Below are 19,480 nucleotides of genomic sequence, written 5' to 3'. Positions count from 1 at the left end.
ATACTAGAATGTGCTGGTGTTGATCAAAGTACCCTTACGTATTGCCACTTTGTGTACATTGCACAGAACCTTTCAAACTGCCTTCTTTTACCAGCTGCGTCAGATTTCCATGTGCACTAAGGGGTTCTCTCCACTTTTTACCTTCAGTCAACTACTCGCCCCTTTATTCCTTGCGTTAATTCGTGCTTTTGTAACTGTACACAATTCAACACCAGGTTATTCTTTTAAAGGTCATTTGATGACAGTTGTTGCTTAATGGTGCCAAGGCAACTGAACTATGAGTGCCAGCACATTTAAGGTAATTTACATTCACTTAATAAAGCAGGAAATAGCCTGTGCTGGAGAAGAAAAAAAGAACACGCTATACAACGCAGTGATGGAATATAGACCTTTATGTTGGAGAGCAGCACATCCTTTCTGGAAGGTTGCACGGGAGTACAAAGGCAGGTGCTCCTGCCTCGGTAGTGCATTTTTGAGGGGTTATGTACAACAGACCAGAGGACAACATGGTGGCACCCTTGTTGGAAAGGTGTGTAAACAGGGTAGTATCTAGCTATTGATCTCTACAAGAACTTAGACGTGCCTCATAGGGTTGGCGAGACATGGCTTTTCCACACAAAGCTGTTCGTAATATATAGTGGCTGTGCTGGCACATTTATTAAACCTAATACAGCATAGACCGCTTATAACGTAAGTCGCCGGAGTCGCGAATATCCGCACTATAAGCGGTACCGCACTATAACCAAAACAACATTTTTGAAAGGTTGCACGTGTACAAAACATGACCAACAGGCAGGCGCGCGATTCCGACTATCGCGGCATGCGACTGGGGTGTAAGTTTGCATCTGCTTACATTTGAAAATGTTGAACTGTTAGCGTCCGCGGACCTGCGGTGCCGACATAACGAACGCGGAAAAAATGCGCCGTCACGGGAAGTCGCCGCGGTAACACACTGCGCGTCCGCGATGTCGAAAACGGTGGCGACCACAAACCACCACTCGAGTGTTTCACACGCACGCCCGCGTTTTCGTAAAAGATGTAAGTCACCCCTTCTAAATGCAACAATTGCAAAATGTTTCATTGACTCGGCACCAAACCGCAACTTCTGTAGTCCGCGGCCGCCGACATGGCAGCTAGCGCTCGTTAGGCCTAGCGTGCGCGTTGCAACTTGGCATGCCACCGCGAGAAGCTTGCCCTAGGCAACACGGAGATGCACTCGCGAGCTAAACCGAGGGCATCACGCGTGAAACGAAGTTTCGGTTCGCGATCGGAAGAACAGCCGCGGCAACTATCCTGAAAAAGTCTTTCAAGCTTGTAAGTCCGCCTGTTGGTGGCAAAGGCGAAAGCTCAATCGCGTCTCAAAGCATTGTTACTTGCGGGGGAATCGAGGTTGCACGCGCGATATCTGCGCTCTACGACGAAGCAACGACGAAGCGCGCATGTCAAGCGGCCGAAGGGGGCAAAGGCTTCTCCGTCGGCCGCGCAACCGCTCCCCCTCGTCACACCACGCACCTGCGCCGGCTGCTGTCCCCCATAAAGTCCCTAGACTTTAGTCCCCCACAGCCATCCTTTTTTTTTTTTTCCCCCGCTCCTTGTTCGTTCGTTCCGCGTCCCCTCCTCCTTTGTAATGCCGTCGCCGCTCTCTCATCTCCGCTGAGAAGCACGCTCGCACCCTCGCATCTCTGAGAATGTTCCGGCAGCCGCATTATAACCGGTCTTTCATCTCGGGGGTCTGCACAATAAGCGGTATGCGTATACATGGAGTTCTATGGGAGAGTAAACGGGAGTCAGAAAAAACCGCATTATAGCCGGTACTGCACTGTAAGCGGTTACGTTATAAGTGGTCTGAGCTGTATATACAATTTCCCGAGAGCCAACAAGGCCATGCAAATACTCACAGATAAACAATCTCATTTCAACCTTTCATCATTTCAAGAATCCGAAATAATAAAAGCATCACCCAGCATACCTCATGTTGCCTTTGGGTTCTTGCCAATCGGATGTATACTACCTCGTGTGTGTGAAAGTATGAGCACCCTTCGTGCCAATGCTGTATTGTACATTCCAATTCCAGGTCAGCATACCTCATGTTGCCTTTGGGTTCTTGCCAATCGGATGTATACTACCTCGTGTGTGTGAAAGTATGAGCACCCTTCGTGCCAATGCTGTATTGTACATTCCAATTCCAGGTCAGACAACCACCACTGTTGGAGAAGAGCTCAAGCACAACCCCCGTCTAACAAAGTCCAAGGAAGAATTTGTTGACATCATGAACAACCTCAACCTCAGCTATCCCAAGATGATAGGTATGATAAACCGCTCTAATACTATGTATTGCACACACTAAATTCGCACCTACAAGTATGCTTTTGTACAACCAGTCACACTTGCACTTTTGAAAGTCCAAATGAGCAGAGGCATTGCCTGATAAGTTGTACAGCTCTATTTTCTCATCAAACTATTCTAATTATCCTTGCATCACATTTTGTTTGCTTTCCTCCTTTTAGCTTGTGTTGAGTGCAAAAGGCTGCGCTTGTAGCTCGCAAGCTGCCTATAAAGGATTCACCCCTTTTCATTTAAATGCAGGTTGCTCACTTCTACAAAAGCAGAATCAACTTGGCATAAATGGCACACAGAATTTGCTTCCCCACTTATGACAGCCCTCTTCTCCTGAAGGTTGTCATGTTTCTAAGTTAATCTGAATAACAGGCCAGCATTTTTTTAAAGATGCACAAATATGCACCTCCATTGAATTTAATTAGCAGATATAGGTGTACAAGATCATAGGACTCTTTCTAGCCAGGGTACCAAAATGTGCATTCGTGGTTCCACAACTCTGCCTACATAGCCTGCAAATAGTTGACCGATTTAAATCACCACTGCTTCAGTGTAGTAGCTGTTAATGGAGCGCACTAGCTCTCACACTAAAGGCATTGACAAGATCTTTAAGGTAACGCATTTAAAATGAAATGGCTTCCAATTGAACAGGTTGGCAAAGTGGTTGCACAAATTCACATGCCCCCCCCCCCCCCTCCCCTCTCGCCAAGTAGTCTGCCAAAACTCAGTCTTGTTCATAGTCGCTTCTACTTGGTAAGCATTTAGTAAATGCTCATACTCATGCCTACCTGTACACCTGTATGCATGGCCTTGTTGACTCCCACCCATAGTCACAAACGGTGTATCTCGCGTTTTCGAAATGTAATACAAGTGTTATCCTGAGTGAGTATATTGACCTACGCTAACAGGTGAAGTACTTTTTTTGTGTTCCAGACAAGGCAGTTCCAGCCAACATGGTCTGCGGGCTTCATGAATTCGCAGAGACATCATGAGCCTATTTAAAGAGAAAGAGCACATCAACACGCACATGACATGCATTTACAAGAAACGGCTTTCTAGACATTGGTAAATGTCGACTAGCTCACAGCACTTTGCCCACAGTAGCATTAACATTCCGTAGTACTATATTGATTAAATTCTTCCTATGATGTAGCAAGCGAGTGATGAGCGTGCTGCAACACTGATTCATTTAAACTGCAATAAAGATATTTTGCTAATCATTCAATGTGAAAGTGTGCCGTCTGTTATTTCAACTGTTCTACATGCAAAAACCACTTGAGAATGTTTTCGTGCCACACTGGCACAATGCCGACACATCTCTTCGGCAGTACAACAGTTGTTGTGGCCATATGTTTCACATGGCCATTTGAACAAATATAAATGTGTTATGGATCAAATTTTTAGAGCACTGCTTTTAGGCGCCTGTTCCTGCATTGAGTGTTCCTTGTAACTAAGAGAATGACCACAGAGAGGATGGCAAGAGGGCGAATAGAAAAGCAGAGTGCTGCACAAGACTACAAGATGGCACCAGAGTAACGTGCATTGTCTGGAAGGTGTTTTGCCCTTGGCAGCTGCTGTGAATAGTAACAAGGTGCTGGCTCACATAATCTCCACGTTAGCGAGGCAGTCGCTTCGGACTTTGCTCCATTTACAACATGCTGAATGAGAATTCTGTGCCAGCCAATATATCAGAAAATGAAAATATGTATACAGCCGTGATCAAGTTTTGCATTAGGGTGTACTGTAATCACCAGTGTACTGACAAAGAGATTAAGGAACTCTAGTACAGTAAAAGCTCGTTAATTCGAACTCTGTTCATTCGAACTGATGCCCTAGTCCCGGGCACAGTCCTGTGTACTTCTATGGGCAAAAACTCCCAATAATTTGAACAAGTCGGTACTGACAACGGTTAATTCCAACTGGGAGCCCCTGGTTTTCATCACTCCTCGCAGAAGTCGGCCCAGAGTGATCACATGTGTTGCGAAACCAAACCAAATTTATTAGATGCAAAACAACAAAATTGCAGCATTTATCAGCAGATGAGGCGCTATGCCAAAGCTCTTGGACAAGCTGCATCCGATGCTCATGGAGTCGCGACAGAAGAAACGCAAGCAAATGCAAATTAGATTACTTTTAATTAGGGGTGTGTGAATATTCGAAATTTCGGATATTTTTCTAATAGTGTGTGCTATTCGATTCGATTCGCACTGGAATATTATTCGAACTTCCCAAAAACAAATACAGTCAACAGCCGATTGAAAGTGACCCCTTCAGATTTTTAATATGCTTCACCTCATTACATTCTCGTATTGCGGCAAAGCTGCCTTTCAAGCTCCGTTACGGTCGAACTTTGCCAAGAGACAATGTCCGATTGGAACTGGTCCCTAGATTTTCAATATGCTTCACCTCATCACACCCCAGTATTGCGGCAAAGCTGCCTTTCACGCTCTGCTACGGTCGCAAATGAATAAACTCAAGAAAACGCTGGTTCCAACATGGAGACGAAAGATGTGGCAGAGGTCAATTTTGGACCTGAAATTTGGGCAGGAAGTCCGAAAAATTGGAAGCCGAAGTCTTTAGCATCCAAAATTGCAGATGTTCTTATATATTGACGTCTACGAGGCAGATTTGGAACTCTGGACTTGAAGGGAGCACACCCTTGTCCGCCACATCAGTTGAGCTTCCACAGAAGTTGAAAGGGGAGGAGAGGCTGAGGAAATGGCACCTTTGCCTCTCACGTGTAAAGTGTTGTCGGCAACATTTTGGCTGCACCAAATCATGTACATAAGCAGCGTGGAGAGTTGGGCGAGTTGGTACGAGTTCATTCTGGTCGAAACTGCGCAATGGGACGGGACACGAAGAAAGGCAAGACAAACTGCGCTTGTTTGTCTTGCCTTTCTTTGTGTCCTGTCCCATTGCGCAGTTTCGACCAGAATTATGTACGTAAATACAATTCGGCCTCTACATTGCCTCATTCTTCATAAGACAACTATGAAACACCACCCAGCCAGTGCTTCATCAACCTAGCGAAAAGAAACACTTTCATGTTGCTATCTCCTAAGACTATGCTTAGGAATCCTCTCCAACTTTATTTTCTGCAATTTTGCTTCGAAGTATTCGAAAAATATTCTAGAAATATTCGAAAAACATTCAATTCGATTCGCACTCACACTTCAATATTTGAATTCGCTTCGCACCCAAAATATTGCTATTCGCACAGCTCTACTTTTAATTTTGATTGCGTTAACCCTGCTATGTAAATAAACGTGTTTTGGAGCATAAATAGAGTCATATATTTCAACATTAAGGCTCAATGCATGTTGGTGCTTGTTTCTGACGTATCAATGACCGATCAATTAATTCTGTTCACTGTTAGAGCTCCATGAACTTAATTTACGAAATTACCTGCCACAAACGTGTGGTAGCGCCTAATTTCCATAGACTGCACAGGTGGCTTTTCTGGGTTCTGCCCGCACAGTGTGGCACGACGTGCGTTCATCCTGGCGTGTGCCTGTTAATTCGAACTCCTCTTAATTGGAACAATTTTAGAGTCCCCTTAAAGTTCGAATTAAGAAGCTTTTACTATAGCAATATTATAGTGGTTTTAAATTGTAGCATGCTGGAGCATAACACATTCAAACACAGCATTGCATGGTAGAACAGTGCCAAGTGCTGACGTGTAATTTTAAATGCATGAGCATTTCACCAAACCAATGAGGAAACCTGTCCATATGTCATGCAAGACGAATCACTGTACAGATGTAAAAAAAAAAAAAAAAAAACCTGAAAAGGAAAAACTGTGGTGGTGAGTTTCAGACCTACAACTCCAGGCTAAACACAGACACTTGCAAGAAGTGAATACCGTTTTTTCTTGTATATAACCCGTACCAAAACACAGAAAAAGGTGCTTAAAAAGTGGGGGTGTGGTTTACATGCATGGTTTTTTCTTTTAAAGACGATAGTCTTTCTTGGGGAACTTAAACGTAGTAATTTTGGTCTGTCTGTCTGTTTGTCTCTCTGTCACTTGATTCAGCGACCCGGACAAAGTTGAACCACTTGCTTACCGCCCACCCATCTTGAACTGGTACGGCTGTTCATACTTGTGAACGCTGTCGATCAAAAAGTAAATATTACGCATATCTGAGGCGCAACATCACTAGGTAAGTATTAGGTGGTGTGTTCCTTTAATAAAAAATACATAGATACGTAATTCTAAAGACCCTAGTTTCTTAAGCTGCGCTGAAAATGCCATATGGGCGCCGACGAACGCCCTCAACCACGGAGGAAGGAAACCTTCTGCACAAGCTCATGTTTCCCGCCGTATTGCCGGATGGCGTCCATATCTAACGCAGCGCCTCCTCTATAGTCTTTATACGGCATTTGCAGCGGAGCACGCAGATACACGGCCAATTTTTTTGTAGGGTAAGTTAGGGGTGCCAGTTATATGCTAGAAACACTTTCTATGGAGGCTCTGTTGAAAGATTTGGTGATGGTAGAATAAAAGCACCCTTTAGGACAACATGTAAAGCAGACTTGGAGCATTTTAGACATTGGGCAAGTTCTGACGTGGAGACAAGTCAATGCCAAACATGCCACATCCTTCGACATGTCTCCGTGGTTGTGGGAAGCGCCTTTCGTTGTGTTGTACCTTTACTAACTGAAACGCCACCAGTCAATTGGCAGATGGGGGGCAACTGGAGAATGTTGGTTCTTTGTGATACAGCCGACATGTGGGATGATGATGTTGCAAAAATACAAGCACCAAGGCTAAAGTAGTTGACCTTGACAGCATGTTTTATTCCAGCTCGCTCTGATGGGGAAGGAAGAGGAGAGAAAGTACATCAATGATAACCAGACTGCTAGGTGGAATGAAAGGAAGAACAGAAAGGAGGTCACAACAAAAAAATGTGCAGGAAAAGGAAATGAAGAAAGGGGACACACAGATGTCCTATCCAAGGGCATGTGTGGAGTTTCAGAAGCGACCAGCGCGCTCCTCTCGGTCCTTCTTGTCTCGGGAGCGGGACCTGCGCTCACGGCTGCGGCTGCGACGCCTGCGTTCACGGCTTCGACTGCGGCGCCGTGGTCCCTTTGGACTCCGTGACCCGGACCGAGACCTGCATGCCACATAACCCTTTTCAGTGAACGGTGGCCAAACAGACTTCTGATGACAACATTAGGACCCTCATCAAAGCTGCTACACGATGCTCGTACGAAGAAGGATATTATGAACCAATCCATTTGAGACCATCTGTCCAACTTCCAATAATAATTACGCACTGCCACGTAACACGTATTCTCGAGCACCGACGTGGTGAAAACAAGCATAAACGTAATGCAGACTGCTGACATTTCCATTGATATTTCCGCCTCAATAACTTTACCAGCACATAAATGTTTATAGTATATACATTCTTGCTGAAACTCTGAGAACACTCTGCATAGTATCTTTTTCCTGGTGTGGAAGGAATTAAACCAATTAGCTGGGAAACATGCAAATGTGCTGTTCTTCTAAATGGCCCATGTATTAGCAAGGAAGGACCATGTTACTAGCAAGGTTGTAGGGCAGAAAATTGGGTCTGTTGGTATGTTGTAGCAAAGGATGTAGCGAGGAGGAACAAGCACGGCAAGAACTAGAGATTACGTAAGCGTGCTTCTAGGTGATCTCTCTACAAACTCAGGAAAAAGGTTGGCGACAAGTCCTCTTGTTAATTAAGTGCACCCTGCAGTCACTTAAGTGAAAACAAACCATTCCTAATCAACATGCTCTGAACATTGAGTACAAAGACTGTGCGCATTGTTCGATTCACATGTACAGCATTGTTCGATTTACATGTACACCCGGGAAATCTCTACACATGCTGTACCATCACAATAAGGGAAGGAAATGACTGTACTGCGGAACAAGGAAAGTTGGCATGGTTGCATTACGGAATTGCGTGCAAGGGCAAGAGTGACCAAGCACGCCCCACTGAAAACATGCAAGGCATTATGTTATCATGGCCATTGCCACACCAAGCAACTATTTACAATATCTGCGCTAAACCTCAACACCATGTGAAGCATTCTCTCACTAACAGAACAAAATAGTCAGTTCTTTTTTCTGGCTGTACAAAGATGGGATTGTTCACTGACCTCCTGCGGCGCTTGCGGCCGTACAGTTCCCTGCGCAGCTCTCTTGAGATGGGCTTGAGGTGCATGAAGTTGCAAAAGCCACTGCGAGTGCACTCCCTAGATACATAGAAAAGAAGGCGGTCCCGGATGAAAACGCACGTCCCCCCCAACCCCAGACAAGCCAAAAACTGACACCAAAAATCTGCGCATGCCATCACTGTGCTACTCGGGCCGCCACTGTGGAACTGCACCCTTCAGAAAAATCCAAGAATTCCAGGTTGGCTTGCGGAATCTCCTTCCAACCAAACGCATCTTTTCATTTGGCACAAAGTCCCTAAAACTTGAGTAGGGATTGCTGAACTTTCAATGTGTGAACTTCTCTGCCAGGAACAATGAAATGTAGTTAACAGTAGGACGTGGAGCACCATGGTTATCTTGGAGAATGGGCCATATGAAAGATTAATCGAGAGAGTGAGATTTTCGTACAAGAAGGTGCTTCGAGAATTTTTGGTGCCACCTACCTTGAAAATGGCAGAAAGGCCCGGTGTTGACTACAAGGTGCTTAACAAGCACTATTCCACTAAATGTAATTACCATTATGATAAGTCTGCTGCAGGTTCAACTTAATGCACGAATTACCCACACACTAATTCAGGGTGGCAGCCCAAGTATCACTTTGATCGTTAGTGTTCTCTATACAACTAAAGTAACCACCAATTCAGCAAGAGTATGCAAAAAACACAATGAATAGCGGCACTTGCGCACTGTAGAAAATTTCTGGACATTCAAACAGCTATGGCTACAAACCACACAAACAATCACAAACCTGTAACATTAACATATACCAGCACTAAAGATTTTCTTTTTTTTTTTCAAAATGAAGTGTTAGTTTCAATGTGTTACGGCATCCTAATATACGCCCACACTGTTTCTGTTTATCAGTGCTGCTTCCGTGAGAGAGACAAAAATTTAAAGGAATAAGCAGTAAGCAAAATCCTGACCGGCATTATTACAGCAGATGAAACACCCTTGCAGTTGCTTAGAAAAGCGCATATGAAACAACACAGCACGAAGAGTGCAGCAAGAAATAGAGAAAACTGCACACACATGGGCATTTCTAGTGTGCTGTACAGTACAAACATGCTGCTGATGCACATTTGGAGATTTCATGGTATCACAAACGCAACTTCCCACAGCTTCCTGTGCATAATAACTGAACACAGTGCAGATGGTACATTACGGGGCCATGTGTCTGGTATGACAAAACAACATAGTGGTGCTGCTCACCATGACCAGATGGCTCACTACCCACTTGGTCACACATATAATTACTTATGGCCTTGTTGAAGGCATTCATTAGCTTTCACACTAAAATTAGTCCAGGCAATGGCCACCACATCGACTGGTGCATTGTAATAAACGACCAAAATTAATGGTTTCGCAAACATAAAGGAATGGGCAAAGAGCCTTATTGGCAGAATGTTGTACTCCCTTGCGTACTAAATATTTGGTGCAGTTATTACAACAGCATTGTGATGCTATTTTACAACCTTAATCACAATGTTGAGAAAGTGTTGCAGGACAGTTGGTAACTATCACCATTAGTAATTAACTATTATGACAAATTTTCTTAAGTCTCGATGGTACAGTAATTGAGGTGTCAATGTTACAGCTTGCACCTAGCACTTTGGCTATGCCATCCCTTTCGTTGCACAAGCTTTGAACCTAGCCATAAAAGCTTCGGTTCAAAGCTGAAAAATGCTGTTGATTGTCACCTGGAATGAAAGAGCAACAAAAATATAGGAATACACCTTAAAAGCCCTTGCCGTGAAACAGTCCCGGCGAAAATGTGGCATTGGTCAAGGAAAACCAGTTGTACTGATGTCAGATTGCTTGCTTGCTCATATCGGATGACAATTTTTGCGATTCTCAAGCCCTTACATTTTGTAGTGTTCATGCCATGAACCTATGTTTCGTGCCTGTCTCATTTTCATACCATGAGACACAAAGCACATTCTGCGCCACTCGCACAATTAAGAAAATGGTAACACATATTGAAGTAACACTTGCTTTTACAACGTAAGGGCCCTACAAACTGCATTCCTTTTGTGTGCAGCTTAAACAATGCACATAACAGCATGTGCATCGGTTTACCACAGCATTGCCACATACCTCAAAGCCAGCAATTTATACAGTGGCTTTACATATTTAACGATGTCCAATAGTGTCACACTGTCCACAGACACAGATATACGTGAAAGGTGGAACAAACATTACGAGCTCAACGATGGATGGGTAGCGAAATGGCCCTTGTTCTCTGGCTATCTCTGAGTTAAGAAATCTTGAATGCAAGGAGATAAAAACCACCGAGCTGAAAAAGAAGGTCCCAGAGCTGAAAAGCAAAGCCAACAACTTCTGTGTCCCGGCCGGAGCTGAAAAACAAAGCTGAATGCAGGAGGGGAGGGGAGCGTACCGGGAAAGAGTTCAAACGTTGACCCGCTAGAATTTGAGATGGCCTAAAGACGAGACTGAAATGGAAAAGACGACGTCAGAAATGGCGGCATGTTTCGATGCTTTCTGCGCCAGCCGATGACTGTGCTATTAGTGCGGCAAGAAAAAAAGAAAAAAGACATTAAGAGTCGCATGCGGCACTCGAAAGCTGAAACGAAACTGGTGCTTTTTCACTAGTAGGCACCTAGAGGGATCCCAGTGCTCTTTCACCTGGGTAAAAAAAAACAATGAAAGCTGGAACAAAATGCTGCGGGAGAAAGACAAGCCAGGGCAGCCATAACTTCAACATTCAAGCCAGCTTTTCTTAGCAACCGCAAGGAGTTTCTGGCAAGACCTAGCAGGCAAAGGTGCAAACCTTCAATTGCTGATTAAAAAAAAAATCTGTGTACCGTACATGAAGAGTTGAAAGCTGACCATGGGTACAACTGCCGCAACAACTTGACGCACCCACCCAAGGAAATGCCACTTACTCAGTAGCTGCCGTGGAGCGCCAAGTCTTTGCTTTCAAGCTAAAAAGATAGAGCACAGAGTTACTCCTCAGAGCTTTGAACTGGGGCAGCAGGCTATCCACTACTGCCATTTAACGGCTTCCGTGATAGTTAACTTATTGTAAATAAATGTTCACTCTACACCACTCCATATACGACTTTACCCTCGCAGAAACTCTCACTTTCAATGCATAAATAACAGGGGACAACGGCATGGAATGTGTCGCTAAATGAACCTAACGATGAGGGAAATGGCTGTCAGTAATCAAGCTGCAACTGGGGCTGGTGAGATGTTACGAACTGTACTTTAACCCTTCTTTTATCATGTTAGCTTCATAAATGTGTTTTCATACTAGTATCTTTCCTTCATCCGGGTGATAAGCATAATATATAGCACCCAGAAATTGTTCTAAATGCCTTTTGCGTTGTGCAACAATGTGAAAAGTTCTGGTGACTACTGAAGATGCTGGCTTTCCTTCCAATCTGTAGTGTGCATCAACCATCTCTGAAGCAAGCTAACTTCTAAAAGGTGCATAAAACGTTGGAAAACAGACTTCCATGCATGCAATCTGGTAAATTCATTGCCATCTGTGATTGAGCCACTAATTCTGGAAGCCGCAATGTCTCCACAATGACTTGCACACACACAGTGACAAACCATCGCACAATCATCAAACAGCTCTACATCTTTTAAGAGCTCTATCACTGAGACACGATAATAGTCCCAGCAAAGCTCTTTTCCAAGATTGCTCATGCCTGTCTCTACTGTGCCCTCCTCTTGAGAGCTGCACACCATCTACTGAAGCGGTTTCTGAAGCACATGCTGAATCGAAGCACATAATCAGTCACTATGCCATGTATAACAAGCTTGACAGTCTCCCCTTCCCTCAAGTATCTGAATTCCTGTGGCAAGTGATGTTCTGCAGTGTGCTTCGTTTTCTTCGAGACACTCTAATGGAGAAGATGCACTAGTGGAGCCAACTCAACCATGAATGCACAGGTCGGGTAGAGTAATTGCCAGCATCTTGTGAGGCTATGCTCTGTCATACAATGTTACTGCATTACAACACATGCTCAGACTATTAAGAAAGGCTCTCTTGTAACAATCTTTCCACCAGTGTCCAAAGTTTCTGCTGTGGGAAATGGCAACTAACAATGACGATGTTTCCCTTGTGTGTTTTACCCACTATGGTCATTTGTGGCAGGATTTTACAACTTTTGGAAACTCTTGTGACCAAACAAACTTCTACCCATTTACAAGCGCAAATACTATTAAAGTGCTAAGGCCTTTGTGCAAAAAAAAAAAAAAAAATCTGACAAGGGTTACCTTAGCTAGACATACTACTGAAAACAGCATGCAGTGACAAATCCTTCTAACAGGAAATGATGCACAAAGAGAACCAAGAGGTGGCCCCTCCTTCCCCTTCTCCTGTTTTCTGCAGTGTGCCTTATCTGAATCAGTGGCACTGCGTTTATACGTCAAAATGGTGGATTTCAGAAAATACAAAAATCAACTGAAAGTATACGACCACCAGGACACATCAAGCAGGATAACAACACAAAATTACATATGGATAAGAAGGTGTGTAAGATCTACAGGTTTAGCTGTTGCCTTGACTGCAATGTGCACTGTGCTTGAACAAATGCTTCTGTGATGATTGGAAGTGGACCACTCCTAAGCATGACATTATCAGAAAATAGCTGGACTTCTTAATAAGCAGAAATACTCTGCAAATAACAAATCAATGCTTCACTTCAAATTCGCAGACAAGCTGGTTATCGCATTGTTTCCCTAGCACGCAGTGTTCTATCACAGTAGCACTATAAAGTAATATTAGAGTAAAAATCGATTTGAAGAAAACTAAGCCACAACCATTTACAGTTGGAAATACTACACAAAGAAAAAACAACCTCATAAAATTTGTGAGGTTGTCTTGGACAGAGCATCAGAGAGAGAGAAACTGGAGAGATGCCTCAAAGGAACCCCGAAACATCAGCAACTTTTAACTCCTTTGGACAAGTTAATTGATATGTAGAAATACATGAACACTGTATATGAAACCAAGGATGTTCGTGCATTATAAATTTTTGTATGCAAAGGATTATTGTTCTCTCCTTTGCAAAACGTCTTAGAACCACTGCTACTTACCTGAAGACACTAGTCTGATCCTAAAGAGGTATGCACCTTTCTTGAACAAATTGTGAGCAACTGCAGCTACTGTACAAGTATAAAGTTAAAAAACTAAAGCTGGCAGTGATCAGGGAGCCATGGTGGGCAACCAGGTGTCACTAAGATCTGGTACATTGTATATACATACTAGTTTGTAGGGCTGAGCCTACAACACGTCCCATAGTGAAAGCTGTAAAAGCCAGAGTAAAAATGTCCGAAATGTGCTTACCCGTTAATTTGGAATCAGTGTCTTTCACGCAGAGCATGCCTTTTTCTTCAGCTGTATGAGGACACAGCTTGACAGCGAATATATATGATTACGACAACTTTTTGAGACGCGGCCCGACTTTGGACATGCTACTATGCACTCACAAATGCAACCAAATGCAACCAAAAACCAATTTTTGCTACACTTACACCCTAAAGGGAGTACAGTTTATTTTTGTAACACAGAACAAGGTCAGCTGCTCGAATACACCATATAATAAAGTGTATGTATATGTTGAGCATAGCTGCAATCAGGAGTCTCGCGCTATGCCTATTAGAGTGTCTCAGTTGCGATGACCTTTCATTTCAAAAAAGGAGAACACCTTCTCTGTACACCATGTGTAGAGATTAAATCTCTCATTACCATGCACATTCAGATCAATGACTAGTTGTCTACGATATTTAACTTGCTGATTTCAATACGATAGAGCTGTTTTCTCAGATAGCACTCCAATTTCGTGGCAAAGGTTTCTATTTTTTATGCAATTTTCATTTACCTCAAAAACCCCTGCTCAAATCTTAAGCTGGCTTGTTAAATTTCATTCAACCAGTGTGTTCATCGTCTATGGAAACAAAAATGATTCTTAAAGACCTAAAAGAATGGCTCTTTTCCAAGTGAAGAATGAGAGCTTGGAGCAAGGTGATGCATGGTACAGCAAACTATCTCCATATTGGGCATCATTAGGGGACCCTGTAATTTCCTTTCACTGATTACGGTACTAAATGATACAATGTGCCGATTTGTAGCAGTCTGCTACAAGTGGTCTCGGGACGTCACAGGTAACTTACCCCATCTCGTACTGGCGACAGCAGGCCTCACGAAAATCAGTGACTGGAGACAGCTCTGAATAGATTGGGTGACCAGCAAACCACCGATTGTTCAGATCTGCCACAGCCTTCTCAGCATCTTCTTCCCTGCGAAACTAGACAAACAAGATGAAACGCTCGTTGGTAGTGCTACAGTGACCACACATCAAAGCCCATAGTCCCATCAAAAGGTCGTGCCATAGTAAAAACATCAAAGTGTGACAGGCTGCTTTTAGTTCAATTATGAGTAGACATTCCAATGATGTTATCCCAGCTGTTCAGGTAGCAGCTGAACTGTGACATACATTTTTGGTGCTTCAAAGAATTTCACGTGTCTGGTGTGGCCCATCATCCCAATTAGAATTCTGGAGGCCATTTTTTTTCCTCTTCACAGCAATAAACTGCTACCCAAGAGTGATGACGAGAGACATAATAAAAATTTCATTCTGCAAAGGTGAAGTTTGCTGGCTAAGTTTCTTTCTTGCTCCCACAGTCAAATTTTCTTGCCGGAAATCGAGAGCTATTCGATTTCTAAGTAGTTCAGGCGCTCCAATGTCATTTTTTGATAAATTTTATACTTTGAGCCTATGAAAAGAGGGTGAGTGTTGAACTCGAGGACGTGAAAAAGAAGACGGCCTGGCACTGGCCTATCGTGTGCCGAACGCTTCTTAAAGTCACTTTTGCCGCAATACACTGGTGTCAAGCGGGAAAGTGTCCTATGATTGGGAAAAGGCTACCAGCTGTCATGGGATGCAAAGGATTTTCGTTCCTAAATTGCACAAGGGTGCACGTGCTGTATGATAACGAGTACTTAGTATCATCGACGTCTAATGCTTTACTGGCAATCATGCAGAGCTGTCTACGATGCTGCTGCAGCCCTGAGAAGCAAGTTGCTATGTTGCCCTGAGTCACGTATATGAGAACTTCTGATAATTCAAACAAAATTCTGAGGTCCCCTTGAGCTTTACTTAACGAGAGTCTACTGTACTGGCAAATGAGTCAGCAGTGTGTTTTGTTGCTTTTCCACATCTTGCTTAATTCGGCCTGTTGGATAACTCGACCAATTCTATTGGTCCCATCAGAGACAAATTAACAAAAGTCAACTGCACCAGTCCTGCAGGTTGCCATGTCAACCCTGAAATAGCTGTTTGTCTATAAAAGGGCCTCAATCTCTTGGATAATTAAGTCATCTCCTTGAAGTCTGCTCCAGCCCACCATGGAGCAGTGTACGGCAGGCATATATCGGCAGCCCAAGAGGTTCAGATTAATTGAATCAGCGGTTCCTATCAAGTGAGTGTTTAAATGTATTCTAAACCAACCAAGTTTCCATAGACTGCTCCTGAAGTTCCACCTAATGAGACTTGTCTTAACGGGAATCCGCTGAACTTTATCAAAATGCCGAGTATCAAGTAAAGAGGTTTTGACTGGACGGCAGTGACACAGTTAACAAGCTTCACTCACCTTGACATAAACATTGCCGACAAGATGGTCACCGAGGTTATCACACACATTCATCTCTTCAATTTCTCCATACTGTAATGGGAAAAAATTAAAATGAAGGTCAGAGTGCCAGGTATCTGATAAACAAGCAGTACCAGAAAGAGATATATGCACTGATGATGTGCGCAGAGCAAGAACTAAGAAATGGACAGTTCTCTATCGCTCTTATTATGCACAGTCAACCACAAAAGTTTATGGACCACGCGAGTGCATGCCAGACTGCCTGTCCGCGCCACCCAGCGGTGCACCATCTACCACTGACCACAGCGCTGGGCCGGAAACAGGTGGTCTTGTTATTCACTGGTATGGCAATTTTCTGCTTTGATAGCAGAATGAAAGCTACCACAACGTGCTTCGAATGGCGTGCATTGGGTAGATATCACTTTGTGAGAAAGATTGCAACTGATAACAGTTATGCTGATGACTGCTCTCGAGACAGAAGCACGTATACATAGCTGCAAAAGAGCGCATTGCATTAGAGCGAAAGGTGGAAAATATTCGTGCCCAGTGGGAAATTAGCCAGGCCATCAATCAAGGAATGGATGCGTCTTGGGCGTAGCGCCGCTGTCGACCACCACTGACGTAGCGGAAATGTTGCGAAAAGGCTCTTGGCTACACACTCGTGTGGTCCATAAACTTTCGCAGTTGACTGTACACGTGGCACTACTAATACCTTTTGCAGATAGCTTTTGCTATGAACTTCCCTTGTTTTCTTAATGCTTTGGTTTATGACTTAGCAGCAGATAAAGTCTTTAAGCTACCTTCAATAGCTCATCCATGCATACAATCACAGTTTGAGTGAAAGCACCAAGCACAAAGGGTACCATTAACACCGCATCAATTTTACATATTCACTCTCAAGCAATTTTACAAAATTAACAAGAACACCCGAAAGAAATGGAAATGACATACCTTGTCTTCTAGCTCAACAAAGACATCCTCGAAGAAGTTGTCAAAGTGCTCTTGCATTTCCTCTTCAGTCATGTTGGCCACTGCAATGAACAAGCAAATAGCAGTTCAGTGCAGAACACTACTTGCTCTAAATATTATGTCAAATGCTTTAGTAATCATCAACCTTAAATAATCCATGAAAACATAAAAGGCATTGAAGGTTTTTCCGAACCAACGTCCTTGCATTATCCTACCCACAACAAGTTTTTTTTTCGTCCATTTTCATTTCCCTTTACTTCATCACTTGTATTTAAATTGAAAAATAGCAAAGTTATACCGTGTTTACTTTGGCTTCACGAGAATGCAATGAAAATCAGCCCCCCCCCCCCCCCCCCCCCCCCGCCTAAATAAAATTAATTTCTGGGTTTTGTTTAATTTCGACCACCTGGGGTTCTTAATGCGCACCTACATCTCAATATATGGCAATTTTTGAATTTCACCCATCGTAACATGGCCACTATGGCAAGAGATTGAATTCGTGCCTTTGTGCTTTGCTGTACAACACTAACTGCTAAGCGACCAGGGCACATCTGGTTCATTTCGCTATTCATTACACTGTGGTAGTCTTTATTAAGTCATCTTTCATACATTCGGGCAGCATACTGGTTTATACGCCAGCTACTTTCTACCAAGTTCCCAAAGGATGCGATGGCTGCAGTCGAAAGATTCTTCATACCTGCAGCCGAGGCTCTGGTTAACACACCCAGGTATTATATCTATTTCACAAAAATACCCAAGGAAGTGGATGGGAAAACCATGTTATGCTTACTTAGTAAAAGCACCACAGAGGCAATGAGAAAGCATGTTTCAGATCCTGTCTTGCCCACGTCATATTTTTGTCTACACTGACGTTTCAGCTCCCTTACATATTTCGATCTCCCTTAAGTTTTCAATAGTTTCTCTATATGCTGGTTTTACAATGTGAAGTTCTCTAAGCGCAACCACATCACGTTTTACTTTACGAACCTCTAAAGCAACAGCATCAATGTGCAGAGCGACTGAGCTTCGGTGAACTACGCCAAACTGCCAGCTTCAATACAGAGAATCAAGTTTACTGCCCATTCTTCAAGTAGAAGCTGCACTTATGGCGGGTGCGAATTATACTGGCTCAGGCTGCGCAACGCGCCTTGTAAATAATAAATGTGTAACGGCATTGCGGGGTAAAGGACACTTACAATGCGATCCATCAGCTGTCTGGGCCGAGTTCTGTGGATTGTGGTAGAGGTTTTGCAGCAGAACAGTCTGCGAGAAAGGAGAAGAGAATTAGCCGCCCATACTTGCGCTTCATTCGCAAACGCAGTGCGCCACCGCGCGTTCGCAACAGTGCCAGCAATTCACCTGACTAAACGTAGGTTTGTTGTGGATCCTCGAGCACCTGTCGCCATGTCGACAGGCTCCAATCTTGAAGTAGAAGGAGCAGTTGACTCTGCGGAGAAAAAAAAAATGTCGAACAGGTTCACGACAAGTAGGTTTAGAGACGCAATGCAAAACGCGACGCGGTAAGTGGAACGCCACCACAGGTCAACAACACAATTAAAGCCCGACCTATGGTGACTTTAAACATAGAATAAAAAAAAAAACAAATTCGAAATACGACGCTCCGCAGATTTACGCCCATAACCAGAAAGAGAAAAAACAAACGTGAACGCGGCGCGATGAAACCATAGAACGGCGGGTACCGCTGAAACGTAGACAATTTGTTTGTCCGTGTTCTCGAAAAATTAACAGCAGTAGCGCCATGCCTGGACTTTACTGCGTTGCCTGGTTCAATAACGTCAGATTTTGTTCGCTAAAATGCAATCAAACGCAGGAAATTAGTAACTTACTTGTCTTTTTCTGTGCCGAAAATCGAAGCCAGATACTCCGCCATCTTGGACTGGCAATTTTCTTTACTCAGGGCAGTTCTTACCTACTACGTTGCGTTTAGAGCTATTTGAAGATGGCGCTACAAATATTATAATATTGTTTGACTATAATTGTTAGCAAATAATGCGCATGTAACACTTTTGCAGTGTTCAATGAGACACAAAAGCGGCATTTTAATTTTATATTTACAAATTTGCAATGCACTATAATATTTCAGCAAAGACGCAACAAGTGGTCAACTTGACGCGCGAGGACTGTGCTTGAAACTGCGCAATGTAATATGACGACGGCATTCAAATTCACCTTGTCCAGTCCTTCTCATTGTCAAATACGGGCACGGTAGCAGTACAAAGGGTACAAATCACGGGTACAAATGCAACGGGGAAAGGAGATTTAAGAATAGCCGCCAGAATTCGAAATACGAAACCATTTTACACAAGTGGCGGCTGATTCATACCCTCCCTGCCCTCCC

General features: G+C 43.6%; 2 protein-coding genes across 5 annotated transcripts in view; one reads left to right on the top strand and one right to left on the bottom strand.

Moving 5' to 3' along the window:
- Positions 1–3,546, top strand: part of LOC119393479 (persulfide dioxygenase ETHE1, mitochondrial) — a 44,928-nt gene extending 41,382 nt beyond the window's left edge. The window contains exons 5-6 of one of the 3 annotated variants that reach the window (XM_049416259.1): positions 2,190–2,306; positions 3,271–3,546. In XM_049416259.1, coding sequence (XP_049272216.1) covers positions 2,190–2,306; positions 3,271–3,329 — 176 coding nt within the window. In that variant the 3' untranslated portion in view covers positions 3,330–3,546. The remainder of the gene's footprint in view (positions 1–2,189; positions 2,307–3,270) is intronic. The other 2 variants (XM_049416260.1, XM_037660521.2) reach the window with 2 other exon arrangements.
- Positions 3,547–7,112: 3,566 nt separating this feature from the next.
- On the bottom strand, positions 7,113–19,100 carry LOC119393478 (splicing factor U2af 38 kDa subunit). Of its 2 annotated transcripts, XM_037660518.2 has the most exons (9): positions 18,969–19,100; positions 18,481–18,568; positions 18,318–18,384; positions 17,104–17,183; positions 16,153–16,224; positions 14,674–14,807; positions 11,430–11,468; positions 8,470–8,565; positions 7,113–7,451 (listed from the first exon to the last, which is right to left on the bottom strand). In XM_037660518.2, exons 1-9 carry the CDS (start codon positions 19,010–19,012, stop codon positions 7,310–7,312), a joined length of 762 nt encoding a protein of 253 aa, XP_037516446.1. In that variant the 5' UTR covers positions 19,013–19,100; the 3' UTR covers positions 7,113–7,309. The 2 variants fall into 2 exon arrangements, with proteins under 2 accessions (XP_037516446.1, XP_037516447.1); XM_037660519.2 differs by lacking the exon at positions 11,430–11,468.
- Positions 19,101–19,480: the final 380 nt, after the last annotated feature.

The sequence above is a fragment of the Rhipicephalus sanguineus genome, chromosome 5, assembly GCF_013339695.2.
Source record: "Rhipicephalus sanguineus isolate Rsan-2018 chromosome 5, BIME_Rsan_1.4, whole genome shotgun sequence".
Taxonomy (NCBI): domain Eukaryota; kingdom Metazoa; phylum Arthropoda; class Arachnida; order Ixodida; family Ixodidae; genus Rhipicephalus; species Rhipicephalus sanguineus.
Note: the sequence above shows the minus strand (reverse complement) of the source record. Positions and strands in the feature narration are given on the sequence as shown.

Coding starts and splice junctions, on each gene's coding strand:
- LOC119393478 (XM_037660518.2), bottom strand. CDS start 19,012: ATGGCGGAGTATCTGGCTTCGATTTTCGGCACAGAAAAAGACAA. Junction 18,569..18,968: donor TTCGGCACAGAAAAAGACAA/GTAAGTTACTAA, acceptor TTTTCTCCGCAG/AGTCAACTGCTCCTTCTACT. Junction 7,452..8,469: donor GGCCGCAAGCGCCGCAGGAG/GTCAGTGAACAA, acceptor TGTGGCATGCAG/GTCTCGGTCCGGGTCACGGA.